The sequence below is a fragment of the Oncorhynchus tshawytscha genome, linkage group LG06, assembly GCF_018296145.1.
Source record: "Oncorhynchus tshawytscha isolate Ot180627B linkage group LG06, Otsh_v2.0, whole genome shotgun sequence".
In the NCBI taxonomy this organism is placed as follows: Eukaryota; Metazoa; Chordata; class Actinopteri; order Salmoniformes; family Salmonidae; genus Oncorhynchus; species Oncorhynchus tshawytscha.
The window spans coordinates 47,660,231-47,683,511 of record NC_056434.1 but is presented as its reverse complement, the minus strand read 5'-3'; the positions used below and the strand labels follow the sequence as shown (position 1 = coordinate 47,683,511).

Genomic DNA, 23,281 nt, shown 5'->3' with positions numbered 1-23,281 from the left:
AAAGAGGAGAAGGATAACGAAAAAGCGGAGAAAAGGTTAGCTGAAGCTGAGAAAAAAAGAGAACAAGATGAGAAGAAGCGCCTGAAAAAAGAGGAGAAGGATAACGAAAAAGCGGAGAAAAAGTTAGCTGAAGCTGAGAAAAAGAAAGAAAAAGTTGAGAAAAAGGTACAAAAGCAGGAGGAGAAAAATAGAGAGCTTAAACTAAAACTGAAAGAAAAAGAAGAGAATATAAAAAATAAGCAGGAGAGAAAAGAAAAAGAGAAGCAAGAAAAAATGAGAAAGGAGCAAGAGAAGAAAGAAAGAGAGAAGCGAGTGCAAATGAAATGGACAGAGAAGAGAATAGGAGAGAGTGAGGCAATGAGGAGGGTGAGACAACAGACAGAGGATTCAGACTCCGAGGAGTGGGCAGATACAGAGAGTACTGATGAGTCTGTCACTGATTGGTGAGTGTTGAATCAGGCTTCATGGAGTCATTTCACCATGAACCTGATCTGTTGAATATCTCTTAGGTTTGATAGATATGATATAGCCTCACTAACCAGGCTCATAGCATTAGATTGGCTTAGATTGTGTCCTAGAACTGATCCCGTGTGACTCAGTAGGTAGCGCATGGCGCTTGCAACACCAGGGTTGTGGGTTTGATTCCCACGGGGGCCCAGTATGAACATTTATGCACTCACTACTGTACGTAGCTCTGTATTAGAGCATCTGCTAAATTACTCAAATGTAACTCAAGTGAACTGCTGTGTTTGTGTTACAGGGATTGTGGCAGCAAACGGTACATATAGGGACAAACATAATACTGTCAAGCAAAGATGTACATCAGACCACAGGAGAAGAGAGAGAGACACATAGTCTACTAGACACATAGTTTACTAGCCCTAAAAAGGACAGACATGCCAAAGAACACACCAGGCTAAACATAAGGGGCCCATAGCATAAGATGGGCATGTATTATTTTTAGGACATGAAGATGCTGAAGGAATGTCAGAAGATACACATAGTCTATGAGTCCTAATAAGGACAGACATACCAAAGAACACACCAAGCTAAACATAAGGGGCCCATAGCATAAGATGGGCATGTATTATTTTTGGGACATGAAGACGTCCTGCCACTATTATAACTTAACTGAAAGCAGATATGGGCGTTATTGGGCGTGAACAAGCAGGATGCACAGATTGGGATATAATGCTGGCAGATGGACTGAGGGAAGTAACTTCATTTGCATGTGGGATGGACTCATATGTTGTATGTGCATAAATACAGAGCCAGAGCTTAGGGAGGGGAGTTGTTCCGCGGACCAGCTCGGCTTCTGATATTTTGCATTAAAAGCCTTTATTGAATTCACAAGTTCTTGTAAGTGTTAAATTTTGTTACAATTCTCCATGACAGGATTTGAACTGAATTACCCAGAAGAAGGAGAAAACATAACACATTAGAGATGACACGCAAGAGTATCAGGAAAGGAGAGAAGAAATTAAAGGAATATGGTAAAGCTGAAATAAGTTTCAAGATCTACAAGTAAGATCCACTAAAAGAGATCTATGAGGGATACAAGATCTAGAAGACAGATATCCTAGCAGCCTACCAAGGGAAGCCATTTAAAAAAATGCAACAATGAAAAAAATAAAAAAAAGTCTAATCTCTCTGTGTTTTCATAATTGTACTTCAAATCGCAAGAGGCTGAATGTATCTCACCTCTGTATGTGTAGGCCATTTATCTGATGCTGTCTGGTCATAAAGAGTATGACATTGTTGCCGCTCTTAGGATTGAAGGCAAGGGAAACCAGCGAGCATTTAGCCTCCCTTGATAAAAAAGAAAGTATAAAATAATAGCCAATTATAGCTCAACTGAGTGAGCTCAACTGTGAATGGTCCTGGAGCACCAAAACAAAAGTGTCAAGGGAAAGCAGTGTGGATTTGGCACATCGCATCAAGAGATGGCAGAAACAACCTGAATTGTTGCATCTCGTGTTGTTTGTGTCATCCGGTGGCTAGCTAGCTAGCTAGATACAATTTCCCCTTTCTTAAATTAGCCTTGGATGGAGACAGGGATTTGTACTTGTGGTCAACATGAAAGAGGTGGATCGCATTGGTGTTTCTCTACAAGTATGGTGAGTCAAAAAAAAATTCTACTTGCACACACACACAAATCAGAACCGTGAACAGCCACATCATTTTTAGCTTACTTTGATTGGACTAAATAGTTGTTGGTATTGTTGTCACTGTATTAGACTAAGCATATGTGATTTAATGATGTTGGAATAGTGGAGGGAGTTTTTGTTGTCTTCGCGACTTGTGGTAAATAAATCCATAGTTGTTTAGTAGCCCGAAAATGTCAGGAAACATTAACTTGCTTGTCCATGCTGTAGGTCATGTAACTGTTTGTTACATGTAATATTCTTAATGAACTTCACCGGACAGGTTGCGCTCAGGTTTTGTGATGGAACAAAGTTGTGGCTGAATTTATATAGGCCTCATATTCCATTGTATATTATTTTTATTTAGAGCTGGAATCCTTAATGGTGAAACACACGTCTGTTTGCGATAGTACAAATAAAGAGCAGCTCCACGAGCTCTTTTCGCGATTGGTGAAAACATCATCTTTGAAGGAAGTTTTAAGGTTTAGCATCGGGTTTAGGTTTCGTGAACAACTTTTCTGAAAGTTGAGTCACTGTGTAAGTTAACGTCAGACATTTGGCTCCATTAACAGACAGTTAATCAGATAAGAGAGATCGGTTCCCAATTCAGCCTAACATTATGTTTACATATGTGCTAGTAATACACGCATATACAGTGCAGTGTCGTAAGTTACAGTATACACATGTTTAGCTAATGTGGGGTAACTAGTAGGCTACAGCTGTCAGTGTTCAGCAAGTTAACATTCATCAATTTGAAATCCATTAACTCAGTTAGATTTTCGTACTTGAACTCAAAACAAACAATTGTTATTATCTGTTAACGTTACTCAAAACATTACCACAATTTGCAGATAGCCTGTTTGCAATCGTAAAGGTGTAAGGAATTATAGCTAGCTAAGTTACTTACTGCAGTGTAGGGCTAGCCATGATCTAACTAGTAACTTAGACTGGTAGTTGATTTAAGGTACAGTTATGATAATGGGGATTTGTAATTAAGATTGAGATTGGACTAAAATGTGGGTAATTGGATGCTTGTATGTAACCATAGACGGTCTTATTTTTGCATAGGGTCAGTTAAACATGAAAAGAAAGGGAGAGACATCAGACTTCTGTTCCAAAAGGACACAATGGGAGGCCAGGCCAATACTTTAAAATACACATTTTAGTTAGCTTAATTACTACACATTTTAGTTAGCTTAATTATACATTTCCATAGAGATATGACACATTATTTTACCTGTATTTCAGACATTTCAAGATCCAGAGAAGATGGTCCTGTACAGCTGTGTTTGAAAACATTTCCCAGAACTCAGCATGGTTCTAGGAAAAGGGCTTTCAACAGTTCCTGGTATAAGGACAATTCATGGCTTGAAAATTCTGTAAGTCAAGATTCAACTTATTGTTTCGCCTGTAGGCATTTTTCTTAATCTGCCTTCACATCACAGTCAGGGTTTTGTAACTGGAAAATGGCGCCATTTAAAGATTCTGGTTTGAACCTCCATTCAAAGGCAGAGCATCATATCAATGCTATTCATGCTTGGAATCAGCATCAAAGGGCTATTGACAGCAACACATCAATGTTAGATGTCATAAATGAGAGTGGAGAAAAACTGTACTTACATTAAAAACAATTGCACATGTGCTCCTATTAACTGCCACTCAAAATATAGCGCAGAGAGGTCATCGGGAATCGGATGACTCTCACAAGGGAAATATTTTGACAATCATAGAAAAAATAGCAAAGCTTGACCCTCTCATAGAGAAAAGGATGAATGCATGTGGCAATGGTAAGTACACAAGCCACCAAATCCAAAATGAAGTTCTTGAGAGCTTAGCTGAGATGGTACAAAGTGAAATAATGAGAGACGTAAAAGAAAGTTAAGTTTTTAGTGTAATTGCAGATGAAACCAAAGATTTAAAGAAAAAATAACAAATGTCTTTAGTTGTGAGGTACTATTACAATGGGGCCATCCACAAAAGCTTTTTACACTTTCAGTCAGCTGAAAGCTTAGATGCAGCAGGTCTCACAAAAATGATCATTGATTGCCTTGAAAAAAACAGTCTGGACTACAGAAATAATCGTGTGGGGCAAGGCTATGACAGTGCATCCGTCATGAGCGGAAAGCATTCTGGTGTGTCTGCACAGATTAAAAACAGTGTAAGATTTGCATTTTATGTGCACTGTAATGCACATTGTTTGAATTTGGTTCTTGTCGATGCTGTAAAATCAGTGCCTGAGGCAGTTAATTTTTTTGCTCTCCTGCAGAAGCTTTATAACTTTGTATCTGGCTCGTATGTTCATCTCAAGTAGCTGGCAGTTCAGAAAGAGCTGTATCCACAGCAACAGCCCAGGGAACTACAGAGACTGTTCTGCCTGCGGCTAAGGAACCCTGACCTGTTCACCGGACGTGCTGCCTTGTCCCGGACCTGCTGTTTTCGGCACTCTCTCTCTACCGCACCCATTGTCTCAAACTCTGAATGATCGGCTATGAAAAGCAAGTAACATTTACTCCTGAGGTGCTGACCTGTTGCACCCTCTACAACCCCTGTGATTATTATTATTTGACCCTGCTGGTCATCTATGAACATTTGAACATCTTGGCCATGTACTGTTATAATCTCCACCCGGCTCGGCCAGAAGAGGACTGGCCATCTCTCAGAGCCTGGTTCCTCTCTAGGTTTCTTCCTAGTTTTCTGCCTTTCTAGGGAGTTTTTCCTAGCCACCGTGCTTCTACACCCTCATTGCTTGCCGTTTGAGGTTTTAGGCTGAGTTTCTGTATTGCACTTTGTGACATCGGCCGACGTAAAAAGGGCTTTATAAATACATTTGATTGATTGATTGAGGAGACACTGCAAAAACTCTGTTTTTTCCCCTCGGACGCGCAATAGAAGAGCACAATATGTACTGCATATTTTACCATGCTGGCCAGTGGGGCTGTTTCCCCCGCCATCTGTTAATGAAAACGTTCTCAGATTTAAGATAGCTGGGATTCAACCATACAAAATACTGTAGACCCCAATCCTTTTCCCTCCATGAAGGGAAGTCTTTGAAAGGAAAACCTTGACATGTTTGTTGCATAGTCGGATATCCTGGAAATTCCAGGAAAATTCCTGTCGCATCAGATAAGAGCTCAGAAAGTTCTGAATAATATCCTGGCAATCCCCGAATAGTAGACATTATCTGACATTATTTTGCATAAACTAGTACGGGTGTTTGTCACACAAAGACAGTTAAAACTGTGAGCGCTTTTATCGTAATTCATATCCATGTGTGCTAGCTGAACATTGTCTTCTAATTGATCTATTTTAACATTATACATTTAATGTAGGCTACATCATTCAGTGATCATAGTGTTGTCTACCTGTGCTTCCCTCTGCCACGCTCTGTCTGGAGGCTTGTCCGGCCCTGACAGTGGTGACCACCACCCTGTAGAGGGCTCCAGGCTTCAGCGCCAGGAAGCTGTAGGCCGTGGTGTGGGCCGGGGTGCTCTCGTTCTTGATCACACTGCTGTCGTGGATAAGCAGCACACGGTACGAGTCCAGCTCTCCGGCCGCCCGCTCCCACTGGGTTTGGAGGCTGTCTGTGCTGCCACCGTTGATCACACGCAGACTGGTCACCTGCGCCGGGGCTGAGAGGAGACGGAGAGAGAGGAACTTCAAAGGTGTGAGACATTAACAGAGACCATAGAGAGAAATGTAGACCATAGTTGAGACCATAGGGCAGAGATCATCAACTACACTGAACAAAAATATAAACAGTTACAGGTCATATAAGGAAATCAGTCAATTGAAGTACATTCACTAGGCCCTAATCAGTTGGTCACGGATACCTTAAAACAAAACATAGGTAGGGGCGTGGATCAGAAAACCAGTCAGTATCTGGTGTGATCATTTACCTCATGTAGCATGAAACATCTCCTTTGCATAGAGTTGATCAGGCTGTTGATTGTGGCCTTTGGAATGTTGTCCCATTCCTCTTCAATGGCTATGCAAAGTTTCTGGATATTTGAAGGAGCTGGAACATGCTGTTGTACACGTCGATCCAGAGCATCCCAAACATGAGGTGATGGCGGCGGATGAATGACACAACAATGGCCCTGAGGATCTCGTCCGGCTATCTCTGTGCATTCAAATTGCCATCGATAAAATGTAATTGTGTTAGTTTTCCGTAGCTTATGCCTGCCCATACCATAACCCCACCATGGGGCACTTTGTTCTCAACGTTGACATCAGCAAACCGCTCGCCTACACAATGCCATACACGCTGTCTGCCATCTGCCCGGTACAGTTGAAACTGGGATTCATAAGAGCAGACTTCTCCAGCGTGCCAATGGTCATCAAAGGTGAGCATTTGCCCACTGAAGTAGTTTACGACACCAAACAGGAGTCAGGTCAAGAAACTGGTGAGGACAACAAGCACGTAGGTGAGCTTCCCTGAGAAGGTATCTGGCAATTTGCGGAGAAATTCATTGGTTGTGCAAACCCAGAGTTTCATCAGCTGTCCGGGTGGCTGGTCTCAGACGATCCCACAGGTGAAGGAGCCAGATGTCTTGGCCTGACATGGCTACATGTGGTCTGCAGTTGTAAGGCTTGTTGGACGTACTGCCTAATTCTCTAAAACAATGTTGGAGGCGGCTTATGGTCAAAAAACCTACATGCAATTATCTGGCAACAGCTCTTTGCACGCTCCCTCAAAACATGAGACATCTGTGGCATCGTGTGACAAAACTGCAGATTTTAGAGTGGCCTTTTATTGTCCCCAGCACTGTGTAATGATCATGCAGTTTAATCCGCTTCTTGAAATGCCACACCTGTCAGGTGGATGGATTATCTTGACAAAGGAGAAATGCTCACTAAAGGAGATGGAACATTGCGTTTATATTTTTGATCAGTGATGATTCAGCAGCGGGACAATTTTTTTTCTTGAGCGGTGCTCAGGGTGCCAGAACATTTACCTTTATTTAACTAGGCAAGTCAGTTAAAAACAAATTCTTATTTTCAATGACGGCCTAGGAAAGGTGGGTTAACTGCCTGTTCAGGGGCAGAACGACAGATTTGTACCTTGTCAGCTCAGCAATTTGAACTTGCAACCTTTCGGTTACTAGTCCAATGCTCTACCCACTAGGCTACCCTGCCGCCCCAAACATAACATAACATAATAACTTAACATAATTACAAAGAATTTGTAGACTGCAAATTGACCGCAAGAAGCCCAAACAGATATAATATTTGACCAAAACAGAATAATTTCAAACCTTGCTGACATTTGTATACAATCACATTAACAGTATCTCTCTCTTATGCGTGGGAATACTTTGGAAAAGATTTTCAAAATTAAAATCACTTGGAGCTGATTTGCTGGTGTTTTTAGTATTTTATGTCCAAAAAATAACAACTTTTTTTTTTTTTTTAATCATAGTGAGATCATAAAGAAGCAGTTCTGCCAATGTCTCTTGACCCCTCCTGTCTCAGCCTCCAGTATTTATGCTGCAGTAGTTTACGTGTCGGGGGGCTAGGGTCAGTTTGTTATATCTGGAGTACTTCTCCTGTCCTATCCGGTGTCCTGTGTGAATTTAAGTATGCTCTCTCTAATTCTCTCTTTCTCTCTTTCTTTCTTTCTCTCTCTCGGAGGACCTGAGCCCTAGGACCATGCCTCGGGACTACCTGACATGATGACTCCTTGCTGTCCCCAGTCCACCTGGCCGTGCTGCTGCTCCAGTTTCAACTGTTCTGCCTGTAATTATTATTATTTGACCATGCTGGTCATTTATGAACATTTGAACATCTTGGCCACGTTCTGTTATAATCTCCACCCGGCACAGCCAGAAGAGGACTGGCCACCCCACATAGCCTGGTTCCTCTCTAGGTTTCTTCCTAGGTTTTGGCCTTTCTAGGGAGTTTTTCCAGCCACCGTGCTTCTACACCTGCATTGCTTGCTGTTTTGGGGTTTTAGGCTGGGTTTCTGGACAGCACTTTGAGATATCAGCTGATGTAAGAAGGGCTATAAAAATACATTTGATTTGATTTGGAGAGAAGCTCATTATTATATGACAACAACAACAATTCTGTTATATGACTACAAAACCTGTGAGGAACAATGTTCTAGTGTCGTGTCTAGAACAAACACATTGGGAAAAGAAAGGTGAAATCCATCTCCCTTTGGAACCGTGACTCACTGGTTCGTCCAATCACTGAAGCCGAGCTGTTTAGGCCCCCACTGTTGGTCGTGACGGCAATGGCGTACTGGCGTCCGGGCATGAGGACGTTGAATGTGCACTCCCTGGCGTCACGGGACAGTGTCCTCTGTGACACAACAGTATCCCCCTGTCTCAAGACCACGGTGTACCCGTCCCACACCCCCGCGGGGCGAGACCACAGCACGCTCAGAGACGTCTCATCACCGTGACGGACCATCAGCTGCTGGACAGGCTGAGGGGCTGAGAGAAAGGGGGAGAAGGGGTAATTGAGTAAAGAGAGAGGAGGGGGACGGGGGGGGGCAGAGGAATATTATGTGAATGAATAAAGAGAGAGAGGGCAAAGGAGGAGGGGTAATCAAAACAAAAATGAAAACTTCAGAAGCCATGGCAATTTAAATAGACATCTTAAATGCTCTTGACAACATATAACCCATAACAACATTGGGTAAACACCCAGCAGGGGACCCAGCAAGATTGGCGCTGCTTTGGAAAGCAGACGTTTTAAGGGCTCCTGACCAATTGTGCTTTTTTTGTGTATTTTTTGGTGCTAATCTTAACTTTCCGCCATCGTTTCCTATGTCCAAAAAGAGCTTCTGGACAAAAGTATGTGGACACCTGCTCGTCGAACAACTCATTCCAACATCATGAGCATTAATGTGGAGTTGGTCATCCCTTAGCTGCTATAACAGCCTCCACTCTTCTGGAAAGGCCATCCACTAGATGTCCTGGGAAGTCTTTCGCCTTCTACTTCAATGAGTCGAAGGCGAAAGACATTGATTATCCCGGACCAGGCCCAAATCCCCGACACTCCCCGAAACATGAGAAAACGACGCTATAGAGGCCGGCGCGCAGGTGCCTTGAGGAGACTACGGCAGCGAGTGAATAAATAAATTGCCTTTACCATCTGTTCTATTGGTGAATGTGCAATCACTGGAGAATAAACTGGATGAGCTCCGTTCAAGACTATCCTATCAATGGGACATTAAGAACTGTTATCTATGCTTCTCGTGGTGATGGCTGAACAAGGACATGGATAACATACATCAAGCTGTTTTTATATGCATCGGCAGGACAGAACGGCAGAGTCCGGTAAGATCCGGGGGGGGGGGTGTGTGTGTCTCTTTGTCAATCTCTAATGTTAAAGAAGTCTTGAGGTTCTGCTCGCCTGAGTTAGAATACCTCATGATAAGCTGTAGACTATACTAGTTACCAAGAGAGTTTTCATCTGTATTTTTCATAGCTGTCTATTTATCACCACAAACCGATGCTGGCAGTAAGGCCGCATTCAACGAGCTGTATAAGGCCATAGACAAACAAGAAAATGTTAATCCAGAGGCGGCGCTTAGGGTGGCTGGTGATTTTAATGCAGGAAAACTGACATCTGTTTTACCTCATTACTACCAGCATGTCAATGTGCAACTAGAGGGGGAAAAAACTGTAGATCCTTTACTCCACACACAGGAATGCATACAAAACATTCCCTCTCAAAGGGAAACCCGGCCAAGAGCTTCCCAGTGACGCGAGCCAACCAGACGAGCTAAATGCCTTACATGCTCGCTTCGAGGGAAGCAACACTGAACCATGCGTGAGAGCACCACTGCTCTTTCCCACCTGGACAAAAGGAACACGTACGTGAGAATACTGTTCATTGACTACAGCTCAGAGTTCAACACCATAGTGCCCTCCAAGCTCATCACTAAGCCAAGGACCCTGGGACTGAACACCTCCCTCTGCAACTGGATCCTGGACTTCCTGATAGGCCGCCCCCAGGTGGTGAGGGTAGGCAACAACACATCCGCCACGAGGGTCGACAGATTCAAGTTCCTCAGTGTTCACATCACTAAGGACCTATTATGGTCCAAACACACCAACACAGTCGGGAAGAGGGCACAATAATGTGTCTTCCCCCTCAGGAGGCTGAAAAGATTTGAGATGGGCCCTCAGATCCTCACAAAGTTCTACAGCTCCAACACTGAGAGAATCTTGACTGGCTGCATCACTGCTTGGTATGGCAACTGCTCAACATCCAACCACAAGACGCTACAAAGGGTAGTGAGTACCACCCAGTACCCCTGCACATTGACTTGTTACTGGCACCTCGTTATTACTTTTATTGTGTTACTATAAACATTTTATGTAGCTAATATATATATATATATATATTTTTTTTTTTTTAACGGGCTGGTCAGTAAGCATTTCACTGTGAAGTCTACATGTGTTGTTTTTTGGCACATGTGAGCAATAAAATTTGATTTGATTTGAAATACAGTGTAGTAAAAATGTTTAATGTAACGTACCTAGCCTCCCCTGACATTGAGCGGTGTTGCCAAACAGACCGCTCCCCACCATGACCTGAGCTGTGTAGAGCCTGCCAGGCACCAGCCCCAAGGAAGCTACAGAGAAGGAGTACTGTCTAACCAGCCTGCTCACTGTCTCATTGACTAGAGCCACCGTGCCGTTCAGTAGCAGGACACGATAGTTCTCCCAGTCCCCTCTTGGGGGCAACCATGTACTCTTCAGAGTGCTGCCATCAATGACGCCCACCATGGACAGCTGAGACACCTTGGCTGGCACTGCGGGATGGTGAGAGAGAGAAAGTGAGAGATTCACATTGTCCTTTCCAGCACGGTTCCAGCAACTATGGTGGATCCGTGACCAGGCAGTACAGCTCGGCTCAACTTGGCTTAACTCTGCTCAATCATGTGAAAAGGCTAGTTGATTGACACTCCAGAATGACTTACCTGTTCTGCCTGTGGCCACTGCCTCAGCTGTCTGCTCTCCGACCTTTGACCTCACAGTCACCTGATAGGGCCGTCCAGGGGTCAGGCCGCTGAAGACCACTTCAGTGGCGTTGGGGGAAAGCTTCCTATCCTGGTTGGCTGAGCCTAGGGTTGCCAGGGAGACCAGGTATGCATCCACGCCGCCCCTAGCATTGACCCAGGAGGCCCTCAGGGTGTCCAGACTGCCGTGGTTCTCCAAGAAGAGCTCTGTTACCGCCACAGGAACTGTGAGAAGGAGAAAATATCAGTATTGATTTAAACATGTGGGGAGAAGGATTTAGATCAAGGAAAACAACACAATAACTAAAGATAAGAAAGGATCATCATGTCACGCCCTGACCATAGAGAGCCTTTTATTCTCTATGTTGGTTTGGTCGGGGTGTGACTAGGGTGGGTACTCTAGTTTTTGTATTTCTATGTTGGCCTGGTATGGTTCCCAATCATCTATCGTTGTCTCTGATTTAGGCAGCCTTTTCCCACTGGATTTTTGTGGGATCTTGTTTGTGCATAGTGGCCTGTGAGCACTCCATGACTTCACGTTTCGTTTAGCTCTTTATTGTTTTTGTGAGTTTCATTTCAACTAAACATGTGGAACTCTACGTACGCCGCGCCTTGGTCCATTTATTCCAACGATCGTGACACATCAGTGTCCTTGAGACAGAGAGGAAGCAAATGAGGTAAAAGAGGAGACTCCATTACTGAACAAACCAGAAATGGACCATAAAAAATAAGACATCGGGCTGAAGGGAGTTGTAGTTTCATTAAAAAAAAATATCCAACCTACAGTGCCTTGCGAAAGTATTCGGCCCCCTTGAACTTTGCGACCTTTTGCCACATTTCAGGCATCAAACATAAAGATATAAAACTGTATTTTTTTGTGAAGAATCAACAACAAGTGGGACACAATCATGAAGTGGAACGACATTTATTGGATATTTCAAACTTTTTTAACAAATCAAAAACTGAAAAATTGGGCGTGCAAAATTATTCAGCCCCTTTACTTTCAGTGCAGCAAACTCTCTCCAGAAGTTCAGTGAGGATCTCTGAATGATCCAATGTTGACCTAAATGACTAATGATGATAAATACAATCCACCTGTGTGTAATCAAGTCTCCGTATAAATGCACCTGCACTGTGATAGTCTCAGAGGTCCGTTAAAAGCGCAGAGAGCATCATGAAGAACAAGGAACACACCAGGCAGGTCCGAGATACTGTTGTGAAGCCGGATTTGGATACAAAAAGATTTCCCAAGCTTTAAACATCCCAAGGAGCACTGTGCAAGCGATAATATTGAAATGGAAGGAGTATCAGACCACTGCAAATCTACCAAGACCTGGCCGTCCCTCTAAACTTTCAGCTCATACAAGGAGAAGACTGATCAGAGATGCAGCCAAGAGGCCCATGATCACTCTGAATGAACTGCAGAGATCTACAGCTGAGGTGGGAGACTCTGTCCATAGGACAACAATCAGTCGTATATTGCACAAATCTGGCCTTTATGGAAGAGTGGCAAGAAGAAAGCCATTTCTTAAAGATATCCATAAAAAGTGTCGTTTAAAGTTTGCCACAAGCCACCTGGGAGACACACCAAACATGTGGAAGAAGGTGCTCTGGTCAGATGAAACCAAAATTGAACTGTTTGGCAACAATGCAAAACGTTATGTTTGGCGTAAAAGCAACACAGCTCATCACCCTGAACACACCATCCCCACTGTCAAACATGGTGGTGGCAGCATCATGGTTTGGGCCTGCTTTTCTTCAGCAGGGACAGGGAAGATGGTTAAAATTGATGGGAAGATGGATGGAGCCAAATACAGGACCATTTTGGAAGAAAACCAGATCGAGTCTGCAAAAGACCTGAGACTGGGACGGAGATTTGTCTTCCAACAAGACAATGATCCAAAACATAAAGCAAAATCTACAATGGAATGGTTCAAAAATAAACATATCCAGGTGTTAGAATGGCCAAGTCAAAGTCCAGACCTGAATCCAATCGAGAATCTGTGGAAAGAACTGAAAACTGCTGTTCACAAATGCTCTCCATCCAACCTCACTGAGCTCGAGCTGTTTTGCAAGGAGGAATGGGAAAAAATGTCACTCTCTCAATGTGCAAAACTGATAGAGACATACCCCAAGCGACTTACAGCTGTAATCGCAGCAAAAGGTGACGCTACAAAGTATTAACTTAAGGGGGCTGAATAATTTTGCACGCCCAATTTTTCAGTTTTTGATTTGTTAAAAAAGTTTGAAATATCCAATAAATGTCGTTCCACTTCATGATTGTGTCCCACTTGTTGTTGATTCTTCACAAAAAAATACAGTTTTATATCTTTATGTTTGAAGCCTGAAATGTGGCAAAAGGTCGCAAAGTTCAAGGGGGCCGAATACTTTCGCAAGGCACTGTAGTTCAGCACAGAAATGAGTTAATTACCTCCAATGACCATCATCCATTGTGCCTATTCTTTCCGGCCCGGACAGAGATGGATACACTTTTACGCTTGCTACTATAGATTAGACACACACCGACCGCATAGAATGCATGAGAGAAGAATGTACACACAATGATAGGAGAGCGGGATAGAGACCGTTAGTGAAAGTATGCCTTATCTATAACCTTTTTAAGAACTAATCAAATTAATTTGTCAGACAGCACTGCAGCATACTTAGGCAAGGCTAGCCGCCTAGCTAGACGCCTAGCTAAATAGGGTGACTAAAGAGAGCACAGTATGGGGAGCACAGAGATAACATTGTCTGGCTGGCTTTCTGCTACTGTCTGAGCAGAGATGAGATGATTAATTTAATCAAATAAAAACTAAGCAATACACAGAACTGAAATATTTTATTATTTCATAGTAATTTCCTATTTTTCTATTGATGTCTAGGGGGGTTGGGAGGGGAAGGGAGCGCTCTGGGAGGCCTTGATGGGCCAGCCAGCTGCAGAAAGAGGAAGGGAAGGGTGGGATCGAGAAGCCTAAAATATCCTGGAAACAACGACAGAGAGAAAGCATGGTCGTGATGGTGGTAGGGTGCAGTGTTGGATAGTAAAACAAAGCTCTACAAACTAAGTTAGATAAATATGTGAGAGACATTTCACCATATCTTGCACCTGTATTGAAGCTACCGAGACATTGAAGCCCTAGATCGCTCTGTTGGCAAACAATGGGACTAAGTGATTTGATGGCAGACGACTTGAAAAATAAGAGACAATGCAAAAATAACCTTTAACAAACAAATTTTTTATCAGACACATTGAATAGGGCTAGGGTTAAAGACTTGAACTTGAGTTTTGCATGTCAGTCTTACTATTTTAACATGTAAACTTAGATTCATCACTGCTACACCAATGAGGACTGTCACCACCCAAACAGAGTTACCATGCCATGGTTCGTAGGTGTTTTACTCGCCATACCTGTGACTGCTTGTTTGGAGATGGCGTTCTGGAGGCCTTCAGCCTCAGTCACCACGGTGACAGTGTACAGGGTCCCAGGCAACAGGTCGTCAAGGGTGTGGGAGGTGACACTACTCTTAAGGGTGACGTTCCTGACTAGGGCGCCCTGCTGCTCCCTCAGTAGCACCCTGAAACTCTCTCTCCTGCCTGGACCGGGCTGCCAGGAAACACTCAGGCTGCTGGAGGAGGGTGAGAGCTGGAGGCCGCTGACAGCTGAGGGAGCTGGGTAACCAAGACAGAGTAGTCAGTGTCAGTGAGTAATGATGTCTAACAAGACAAGGTAGATCAGGGATTTCTATGCTATCTACAGTATCATAAATAGATGGTGTGCAGCACAGTAGTTGTGGAAGACCAGGCAAATCATGTGTGATCAGAGGACCAGTCAAACCATACTAGAGCTTCAAGATGACCCCTCACCTGTGGCTGCAGTGGCCAGCACTGGCAGGGCTGTTTTATTCCCAGCCGTTGCCACCAGGCTTAGGGCATAGAGGGTTCCAGGGGTAAGGGCGGTGAAGCGAGACTGAGTGGCGGCAGTTCCCATGATGCGGGTACTGCGGCTCGTCCCTGTTTTGGTGTCCTGTAGTGTGACTTCATACCAGTCGACCTGCCCACGAGATCGAGGCCAGGATATGTGCAGGCTATGGGAGCCACCCTGACCCTGAATAGGACTCTTATACTGGGTTGCTTGGATCTGGTCTGGTAGTACATCCAACCTGGATGGACCCACTGGGTCTAAGAGAGAGAGAGAGTGAAATAAAAGAGAGAAAAGAGAGGACAGAGGAAGGAGAGCGAGAAAGATGGAGATAATGTGTTGGCAATTTTGCTATAGAAAACAAAGATATCCCATAAACCAGCAACCAAGGGGAAGCACCTTGGCAATATTATCTACACCTCAATTAAACATCTATGATATTACATAACTAGGAGAAAAGTGCATGAAGAGTCTCTGCATCCTGCCTTTGTACTTCAGCTGAAGGCCAGTGGTGACTGCCTGCGATGGAGGGGAGAGATAATATTGTTTTGGTTCTTTAAAGAATGTCGTGTTGGATTCACTGGGAAACCTGCATGCGTCTTAGAGTGAGAGCGAGACGTTACAGGAAACAACAAAAACAAAGAGGGAGAGAGGAGCAGGACGGGGCGAGAGGCCAGTGCCTCCCGTAGCTCAATGCTGAACTTTGACCCTTTCTTCATAATGGCTTCCTCTCTTCATAGCAACCCCAGGAATCACATTGGCCAATCAGCAGAACCCTAAGGACATTGTCCGTCCAATCCTAAAACCAAACTGGCAAGACCACTACTGTATTACACAATAACTACATTGTATCTGTGATTTCTACCGTGTTCAAAATATATTGGATAATGTCAAGTCCAAGTGATTTGGCAATTCCTGAACTGTTATTCTTGAGGATTTCATCCTTTGTAAGCTACTGTCAAAAATGGAAACGTTGTGGTCCACTCACAAGGACCAAAGAAAAAAACTTGGGCACACTTTCAACGCAAAGATGTGAAGTGTACTCTCAGTGTAATCTATCTGTGCCATGAAAAGAAAACATGGAGGCCTCCTGTATCCGTTAGTACAAAGAAACAATGCTTGACGGGATGTGGCTCTGGGGAGAGGGAGATATGTCTGGAAACAAACACGATGCTCTGCGTTGTTACTGACCTCTGCCTCAACAACTTTAGATGATTGGAGCTGTGTTCCAGAACTTACTGAGTTCTAGTCTAGAGCTTTGAGACCACTGACCAGAGTGGTTCTTGACAGGACATTCTAAGGTTGTGGCCTTGACAATGTGCAAAGGATTGTACTAAGGTACAGTGGGATAAAGTGTACCTACTGGACTTCAGGAGGTGTCGGCACAAGAGTTATCTATTCTCTATGTTCTTCAAAGTGGTGCACAGAATCTATTCACAATCAGTGCGATGCTGTGCACAAAAAAATAATCAATACTGTAACCATAAATCGAATAATGAAAAAGGATATGATATCCCGAATAAACATATACTATTTGAAGCCCTTTCCCTATAGGTCAAATATTACTGCAAAATTGTAAAATGATACATATGCAAAATTCCAAATGTTTTTAACAAGATTAAGTATCAACTTTTGTGCTTTTATCCTTTGTGGAATAAAACGCCAACAGAGAGAGAGAGAGAGCCTTCATGAGCCCTCAGAGATTCAAAGATATATTCAATAAATGATAGAACTCTTTCTGTCACAATGTGACATCATACGTGTTAGATCTATTCAATGATAACACGTTTTTGCCATCAGAGGAGTCATTCACCTAATCTTCTGAAGGGGTTATGATATTTTTTACGAAAAATAATCAATCGAATGTCATGGTTCAAAATATAAATATAATAAACAGAAAAACATATATTGTCTGATACTGGAAAATATTTTTACATCAGATATCGGTAGCACGTTTGATATGGATTAAAGTCAATATAACAGTCTAATACTTTTGGAATATAATATTATTGATTAGGTTAAAATAGATTAGAATAGAAACGAATTTAGGTTTGAAACGCTTACCTGTACGCACTGATACGTTGCCCCTCTCTCCATCATTCTTCGATATAACTTCAAATTGGTGTAATGTTCCTGGTTCCAAATCCCTTATATCGCAGATATACACGTTAGTGTACTCCCCATGTTGATAACAATCCGTTATGTCGGACCGACTAGGCTCATAAAACACGGTGAAGTTACACGCTTCTCCTGTTGTTATCAATTCCAGTGCAATAGAATCCGTATTGGCGCTGGTTTCAGTCAGGTTAAATGAACACTTTACTGCCTCAGTGGTCTCGACCTGAAAGGAACAAAAAGAGGCAACGGGTATGCTACAGGTGGAAACGAATGAACCATTTTAAATGTACTTTAACCATGACTCACCTTGACACAACTCCACCGTAAACAAAGTATCAAAATAACAGTCGAACATCTAAACATTGCGGACGCTGATTTAGATATGTTAGGTCAATAAATGATAGAAGAAATATTAAATGTATTTCAACATTGGTTGTCATAATCGGTCCATAAAATAACAATGTATAATTATATTCAGAATATCACAATGGCATGTTGGAGGCGTTACAGTAGTTGTACGCGCCTAACAAAGCTTGGCATCTCTTTCGACGACGCAGTCTCTTCCCATGCTACCATCTCGTCCATTTCAGTCTCTAGGCTGACTCTAGGTTGACTTGCCTAGTTAAATAAAGGTTAAATAAATGAAATAAATCTCTAGGCTAAATACTTTTCCTACACCATTCCTGGCGTCAGGTAGACAGAGTGCTCAGGAAATGTATTCCATATCAAAGCATCCACTTCAGCCCTCTGTCTATAAACTGTCTATAAATTCATAAGTAGCCTAAGTTCTAATCAAATAGCCTACTGTATTTCTCACAGCCCTAACTTTCACTTGAGTCTGGACAACAGCACCTTGAGCAGTCTCCCCTCCTCTTGCCCCACCACACCCTTCTTTCCTTCCTGCTGGCCTTGGACTTTCTCTTTCTGAAGACCTTATGGCCCACTTAAACTAACACCCATAGGATACAGCAGGCTAAAAGTTGGCATGGCATGGGTGTATTTCATAGCCTACTTTTGTGTTTGTTGAATGTTCTCTCTTTAAATACTTTTTGAATATGTCTATATTCTATATTACTGTTATCCATTACCATAGCCCTTCTTTCAGGTTTGTGCAAAGCTTCACAGCCTTTTAATGTCCTCCGTCCAAATCTGTATGCAAATATGATCTTGAACATTCTTTATGGAATTTCACAAATGCTAAATCAATTTAAATGTTCATTTCAAGTGACTGTCATCATCACTCACCTGTGGGGTGGTGGTCAACTCTGTGGTTGTAGTCAGTACTGTAGTAGTTGTTGTTGGAGCTGGAGCTGTTGTGGGTGGGGCTGTGGTAGTTGTGGTAGTAGTGGGTGTGGTTGTGGTAGAAGTGGGTGTGGTAGTTGTGGGTGTAGTTGTGGTTGTAGTAGTTGTGGGTGTGGCTGTGGTAGTTGGGGGTGTGGTTGTGGTGAGTGGGGGTGTGGTTGTGGTAGTTGGGGTTGTGGTTGTGGTAGTTGGGGTTGTGGTAGTTGTGAGTGGAGCTATGGTTGTAGTGGGTGTGGTTGTGGTAGAAGTGGTTGTGGTAGTTGTGGGTGTGGTAGTTGGTGGTGTGGTTGTGGTTGTTGTTGTGGTAGAAGTAGGTGTGGTAGTGGTGGGTGTGGTTGTGGTTGTAGTGGTTGTGGTAGTTGTGGGTGTGGTTTTGGTAGTTGTGGGTGTGGTTTTGGTTTTGGTAGTTGGGGGTGTAGTAGTTGTGAGTGGAGCTATGGTTGTGGTGGGTGTGGTTGTGGTGGTAGTAGTAGGTGTGGTTGTAGTAGAAGTGGGTGTGGTTTTGGTAGTTGTGGGTGTGGCTGTGGTAGTTGGGTGTGTGGTTGTGGTAGGTGTGGTTGTGGTGAGTGGGGGTGTGGTTGTGGTAGTTGTGAGTGGAGCTATGGTTGTTGTGGGTGTGGTTGTGGTAGAAGTGGTTTTGGTAGTTGTGGATGTGGTTGTGGTAGTAGTGGGTGTGGTTGTTGTTGTGGTAGAAGTGGGTGTGGTAGTTGTGGGTGTGGTTTTGGTAGTTGGGGGTGTGGTTGTGGTAGTAGTGGGTGTGGTTGTTGTTGTGGTAGAAGTGGGTGTGGTAGTTGTGGGTGTGGTTTTGGTAGTTGGGGGTGTGGTTGTAGTAGTTGGGAGTGGAGCTATGGTTGTGGTGGGTGTGGTTGTGGTGGTAGTAGTAGAAGTGGGTGTGGTTTTGGTAGTTGTGGGTGTGGTTTTGGTAGTTGTGAGTGGAGCTATGGTTGTGGTGGGAGTGGTTGTGGTAGAAGTGGATGTGGTAGTTGTGGTTTTGGTAGTTGTGGGTGTGGTTGTAGTAGTTGTGGGTGTGGTAGTTAGGGGTGTGGCTGTAGTAGTTGTGGGTGTGGTAGTTGGGAGTGTGGTTGTAGTAGTTGTGGGTGTGGTAGTTGTGGGTGTGGATACAGTAGTTGTGTGTGTGGTTGCAGTAGTTGTGGTTACGATAGTTGTGGTTTTGGTAGTTGTGGGTGTGGTTGTAGTAGTTGTGGGTGTGGTAGTTGTGGGTGTGGGTGTGGTTGTGGTTGTAGTAGTTGTGGGTGTGGTTGGTGTGGTTGCTGGAGTTGTGCGTGTGGTTGCGGTAGGTGTGGTTGCGGTAGTTGTGGATGTGGTTGCAGTAGTTGTGGTTACGGTAGTTGTGGCCAAAGTCTTGGTAGTTGTGGGCAGGTTTGTTGTAGTTGTGGGAGGCATTGTAGTGGTCATGGGTGGGGCATTTGTAGATGTGATTGGAGGGGTTGTGGGTGAAGTTGAAGAGATTATGGGCAAAGTTGAATATGTTGTTGGTGGAGCTGAGGAGGTTGTGGGCATAGTTGAAGTTATTGTGGGTGGGGCTGTGGAGGTTGTGGGTGGGGCTATTTTCTTCGTGGTTTTAGCTGTAATCTTTATTGTTGAAGATGTTATGGGCGAAGTTGAAGATGTTGGTGGAGCTGAGGAGGTTGTGGGCAGAGTGGAAGTTATTGTGGGTGAGGCTATGGCGGTTGTGGGTGAGGCTACTTTTATAATGGGATTTGCTGTTGTCATAGTGGTTTGGCCGACAGCAGAAGTAGTAGGAGTAGGAGGAGCAGCGGTTGTTGTAGTCTGCATTGTTGTGGTTTTGGTTGTAGATGGAACCACAGTCTTTCTGGGGGGTACTTTCCTAGTTGTGGACAATGTTGTGGTATCGGTAGGTGTGGTGGTAGCAGAAGAATTAGAGATGGAATCAGGGGTAGGGGTAGTTAAAGCAACAGAAGTTGGGACTTTAGCATCAGAGGTAACGACTACGGATGCAGAAGTGGATGGTGAATCAGTCCTAGCACTTGAGTTGGGCACTGAGGAAATTGTAGAGGAAACCACAGTAGTGGTAGAGGCAGTTGACACCAGCTCATCTACATTAGGGGGTGTGGAACTGGAAGTTGCTTGGTTTACTGATGGAATCTTGGCTCCGTTCCTCGAGTCGAGGAGGGCATTTTCGGTTGCAGCGTTCACCTTTTCGTCCATGGCAGAGTCAGTTGTGGACAAAGCAGGACTGGACCAGATAAAATCATGGCTGTCGTTGAGAGCTGTCCCAGATGCCGTGATGACCATTGAGACGGACCTGGGAATGAAACCCATCGTCTGAGTCTTGACGAGGTCATAAGTGTGCGTTGCCACCATAGACTCATAGGTCACCGCATTGTTGGACATTGTGATGGGAACTCTTAACGTAGAGATCTGACGGGTGGTCCTCCTATGGGTGTTCATAGCGTTTGATGAAGAGTGAGTGTTTATGGCTGTTACAGGGGCCGTTCGGATGGCGTGGACAGTGCTGGTGTATGCCACCGGTTTGTGCGTGGATGAATACATTCTGGTGGTTGAGATGGTGGTGGACCCTAGAAGAAAGAGGGGTTATTGTGACTAGAGGTAGACACAGATGGTTGTAATAATATCAGAAAATAGCATTGAAATAAATTCAAGATACTGTATGCATTGCATATGTAATAACTCTCACCCAGCCCAGGTGTTCTTGAAAGGGTCATTAAAGAATTTCCCCCTCAGTTCCTGACACCTGTGCTTTGATGTGGGTGTTGCTTCCTGAGTGAAATGCTAAATGCTCTTTAAATAACGTGGTAATAGATGGTTTATTATCATGTTATTCATCTTTTAACATAGAAGGTACTTGAAATAAATAGATGGGTAGGAGAGAGTGTGATAAGTTGAGCCACCCTTGTTTCTAGGAAACCATACACAAAATTAATAATTTGACCAATATTTCGGATCAGGTCATCATTTCATGGAGTCTGTGAAGGTAGAAACCACATGGAAAAAGTGGTAATTTAGTCAACAAAAAAAAGGATTTTCACAAAGTCAAATTAATATATTGTGTTAAGAGGTTTCATGATGCTTGTATCTAAACCAAAGTAGATAATTTTAAGATTGTTCTATACATTAGTTGGGGTCTCTATAAGCTTCAAAATGAGGTGGAGCATGAAAGTGCATCCTTGCAGCTGTGTTAGCTAATATAGTCAAAATGTTTACCTTGCGGCAAGTTGAGCAAATTTAAGTGTTTTCTTCCCAGGCGTTTATCGCTGGGATATGAGGTAACAACAGGGCCTGGCCTATTTTAAAAGTGTAAAACAAAAGTACAAAGTGTTTGTTAGGTTTTAAGACTGTTAAATTATGCTTAAATTATTAAAATACAAAAAAGTGATTGTGATTGTGTTGACTTGTGTTTGGGAAATAAAGATAGACATCATTTTAAAAAGGTAGTGGTAAATCAATTGACTGGCTTTCTTGATGTCTATAGTATTCTCTCTGGTATGCAATCTGGTTTCTGCTCAGGTTATAGATGTGTCACTGCAACCTTAAAGGTCCTCAATGATGTCACCATTGCCCTTGAGTCTAAGCAATGTTGTGCTGCTATTTTTATTGACTTGGCCAAAGCATTTGATATGGTAGACCATTCCATTCTTGTGGGCCGGCTAAGCAGTACCCTGTTTTATGCTGCTACCATGTTGTGCTGCTGCCATGTTGTGTTGCTACCATGTTGTTGTCATGTTGTATTGCAACCATGTTGTGCTGTCATGTGTTGCTGCTATGTTGTTGTTTTAGGTCTCTCTTTATGTAGTGTTGTGTTGTCTCTCTTGTCATGATGTGTGTTATGTCCTATATTTATTTATTTTTGAATCCCCGTCACCGCAGGAGGCCTTTTGCCTTTTGGTAGGCCGTCATTGTAAATAAGAATTTGTTCTTAAACTGACTTGCCTATTTAGATAAAGGTTAAATAAAATTTAAAAAATTCATTCAGTACAGACACTTGTAGGTGGCTTAACTTACCCTGTCCCGTGGCTCAACTTACCTGGTACCGACCCTAAAATATCACAGACCTGTTTGTTAAATGTAACATGCACCTTGTATCATTGCCTGGTTTTGGAGCTCAGTACTGCGCTATAGCTCTGAGATTACCTCTACCCCAATACCAGTGATCCCAACATTTTGAAATAAAGAAAAACCCTGGAATGGTTGAAAAACAGCCAAACAGCCAAGCCCTACTTGGAACTAATAAATAAGTGTTAAAAAAAATTACCCATGCTAAGTTGTGCCAAGAGACTGCTTTTTTTTGGACAAGCTATGTTTTCAAAACTGTAATATTTACATAAATTCTGATTTATTTCCAGGCATACACAACATCCTGAAATATATGTAGATATCTTTGTGAGAGAGAATACTACACCCCACTCTCCCCTATTGGTTTCATGCATAGTTGTAAAAACAGGTGGCCTGAATAAACATTGTCTAAATAAACATTAAACAATACCAGTTACATTGTGGCATGTATTTTTCATCAAATGTGACATTCAGAGACACTCATATTTCCCCCAAATGGCCATATTGTCACAGGAAGAACATTGACGTTCTTCCTGACTGAGTGGGCTGATAGAACTTGACAACCATGTGCAGGGGAAGTCAGTATCAAGAGTGTCATCCTCTGCCTTCCCTCATGCACTCACACCAGACCAATGTCAGACGAGTCCAAAATTGACATGGTGTGGAGTAATTTGGAGTAATTTAGCTACAGATTTGGTCTGTGTGATTATTCTCTATTCCCTGGTTTAAAATGACCATCGGTTACATTACTGTAAAGAAAAACT

The 23,281-nt window shown here is 43.2% G+C and overlaps 1 protein-coding gene across 1 annotated transcript; it reads right to left on the bottom strand.

Annotated features, from left to right (window-relative positions):
- Nucleotides 1-5,634: 5,634 nt before the first annotated feature.
- LOC112252641 (receptor-type tyrosine-protein phosphatase beta-like) lies at nt 5,635-18,009 on the bottom strand. The gene is made up of 7 exons (XM_042323329.1): nt 17,466-18,009; nt 17,106-17,382; nt 14,987-15,301; nt 14,531-14,791; nt 11,144-11,346; nt 8,321-8,581; nt 5,635-5,773 (listed from the first exon to the last, which is right to left on the bottom strand). Exons 1-6 carry the CDS (start codon nt 17,520-17,522, stop codon nt 8,558-8,560), a joined length of 1,137 nt encoding a protein of 378 aa, XP_042179263.1. The 5' UTR covers nt 17,523-18,009; the 3' UTR covers nt 5,635-5,773; nt 8,321-8,557.
- Between the last annotated feature and the right edge of the window lie 5,272 nt (nt 18,010-23,281).

Bases quoted from the DNA above. Each gene is read 5' to 3' on its own strand.
- LOC112252641 (XM_042323329.1), bottom strand. From the start codon at position 17,522: ATGTTTAGATGTTCGACTGTTATTTTGATACTTTGTTTACGGTGGAGT. The intron at 15,302-17,105 runs GTAAGCGTTTCA...TCTCTCTCTTAG, and splicing joins CAACGTATCAGTGCGTACAG to ACCCAGTGGGTCCATCCAGG. The intron at 8,582-11,143 runs GTGACTGTGAGG...CCTTTCTCTCAG, and splicing joins CCCCTGGACGGCCCTATCAG to CCCCTCAGCCTGTCCAGCAG.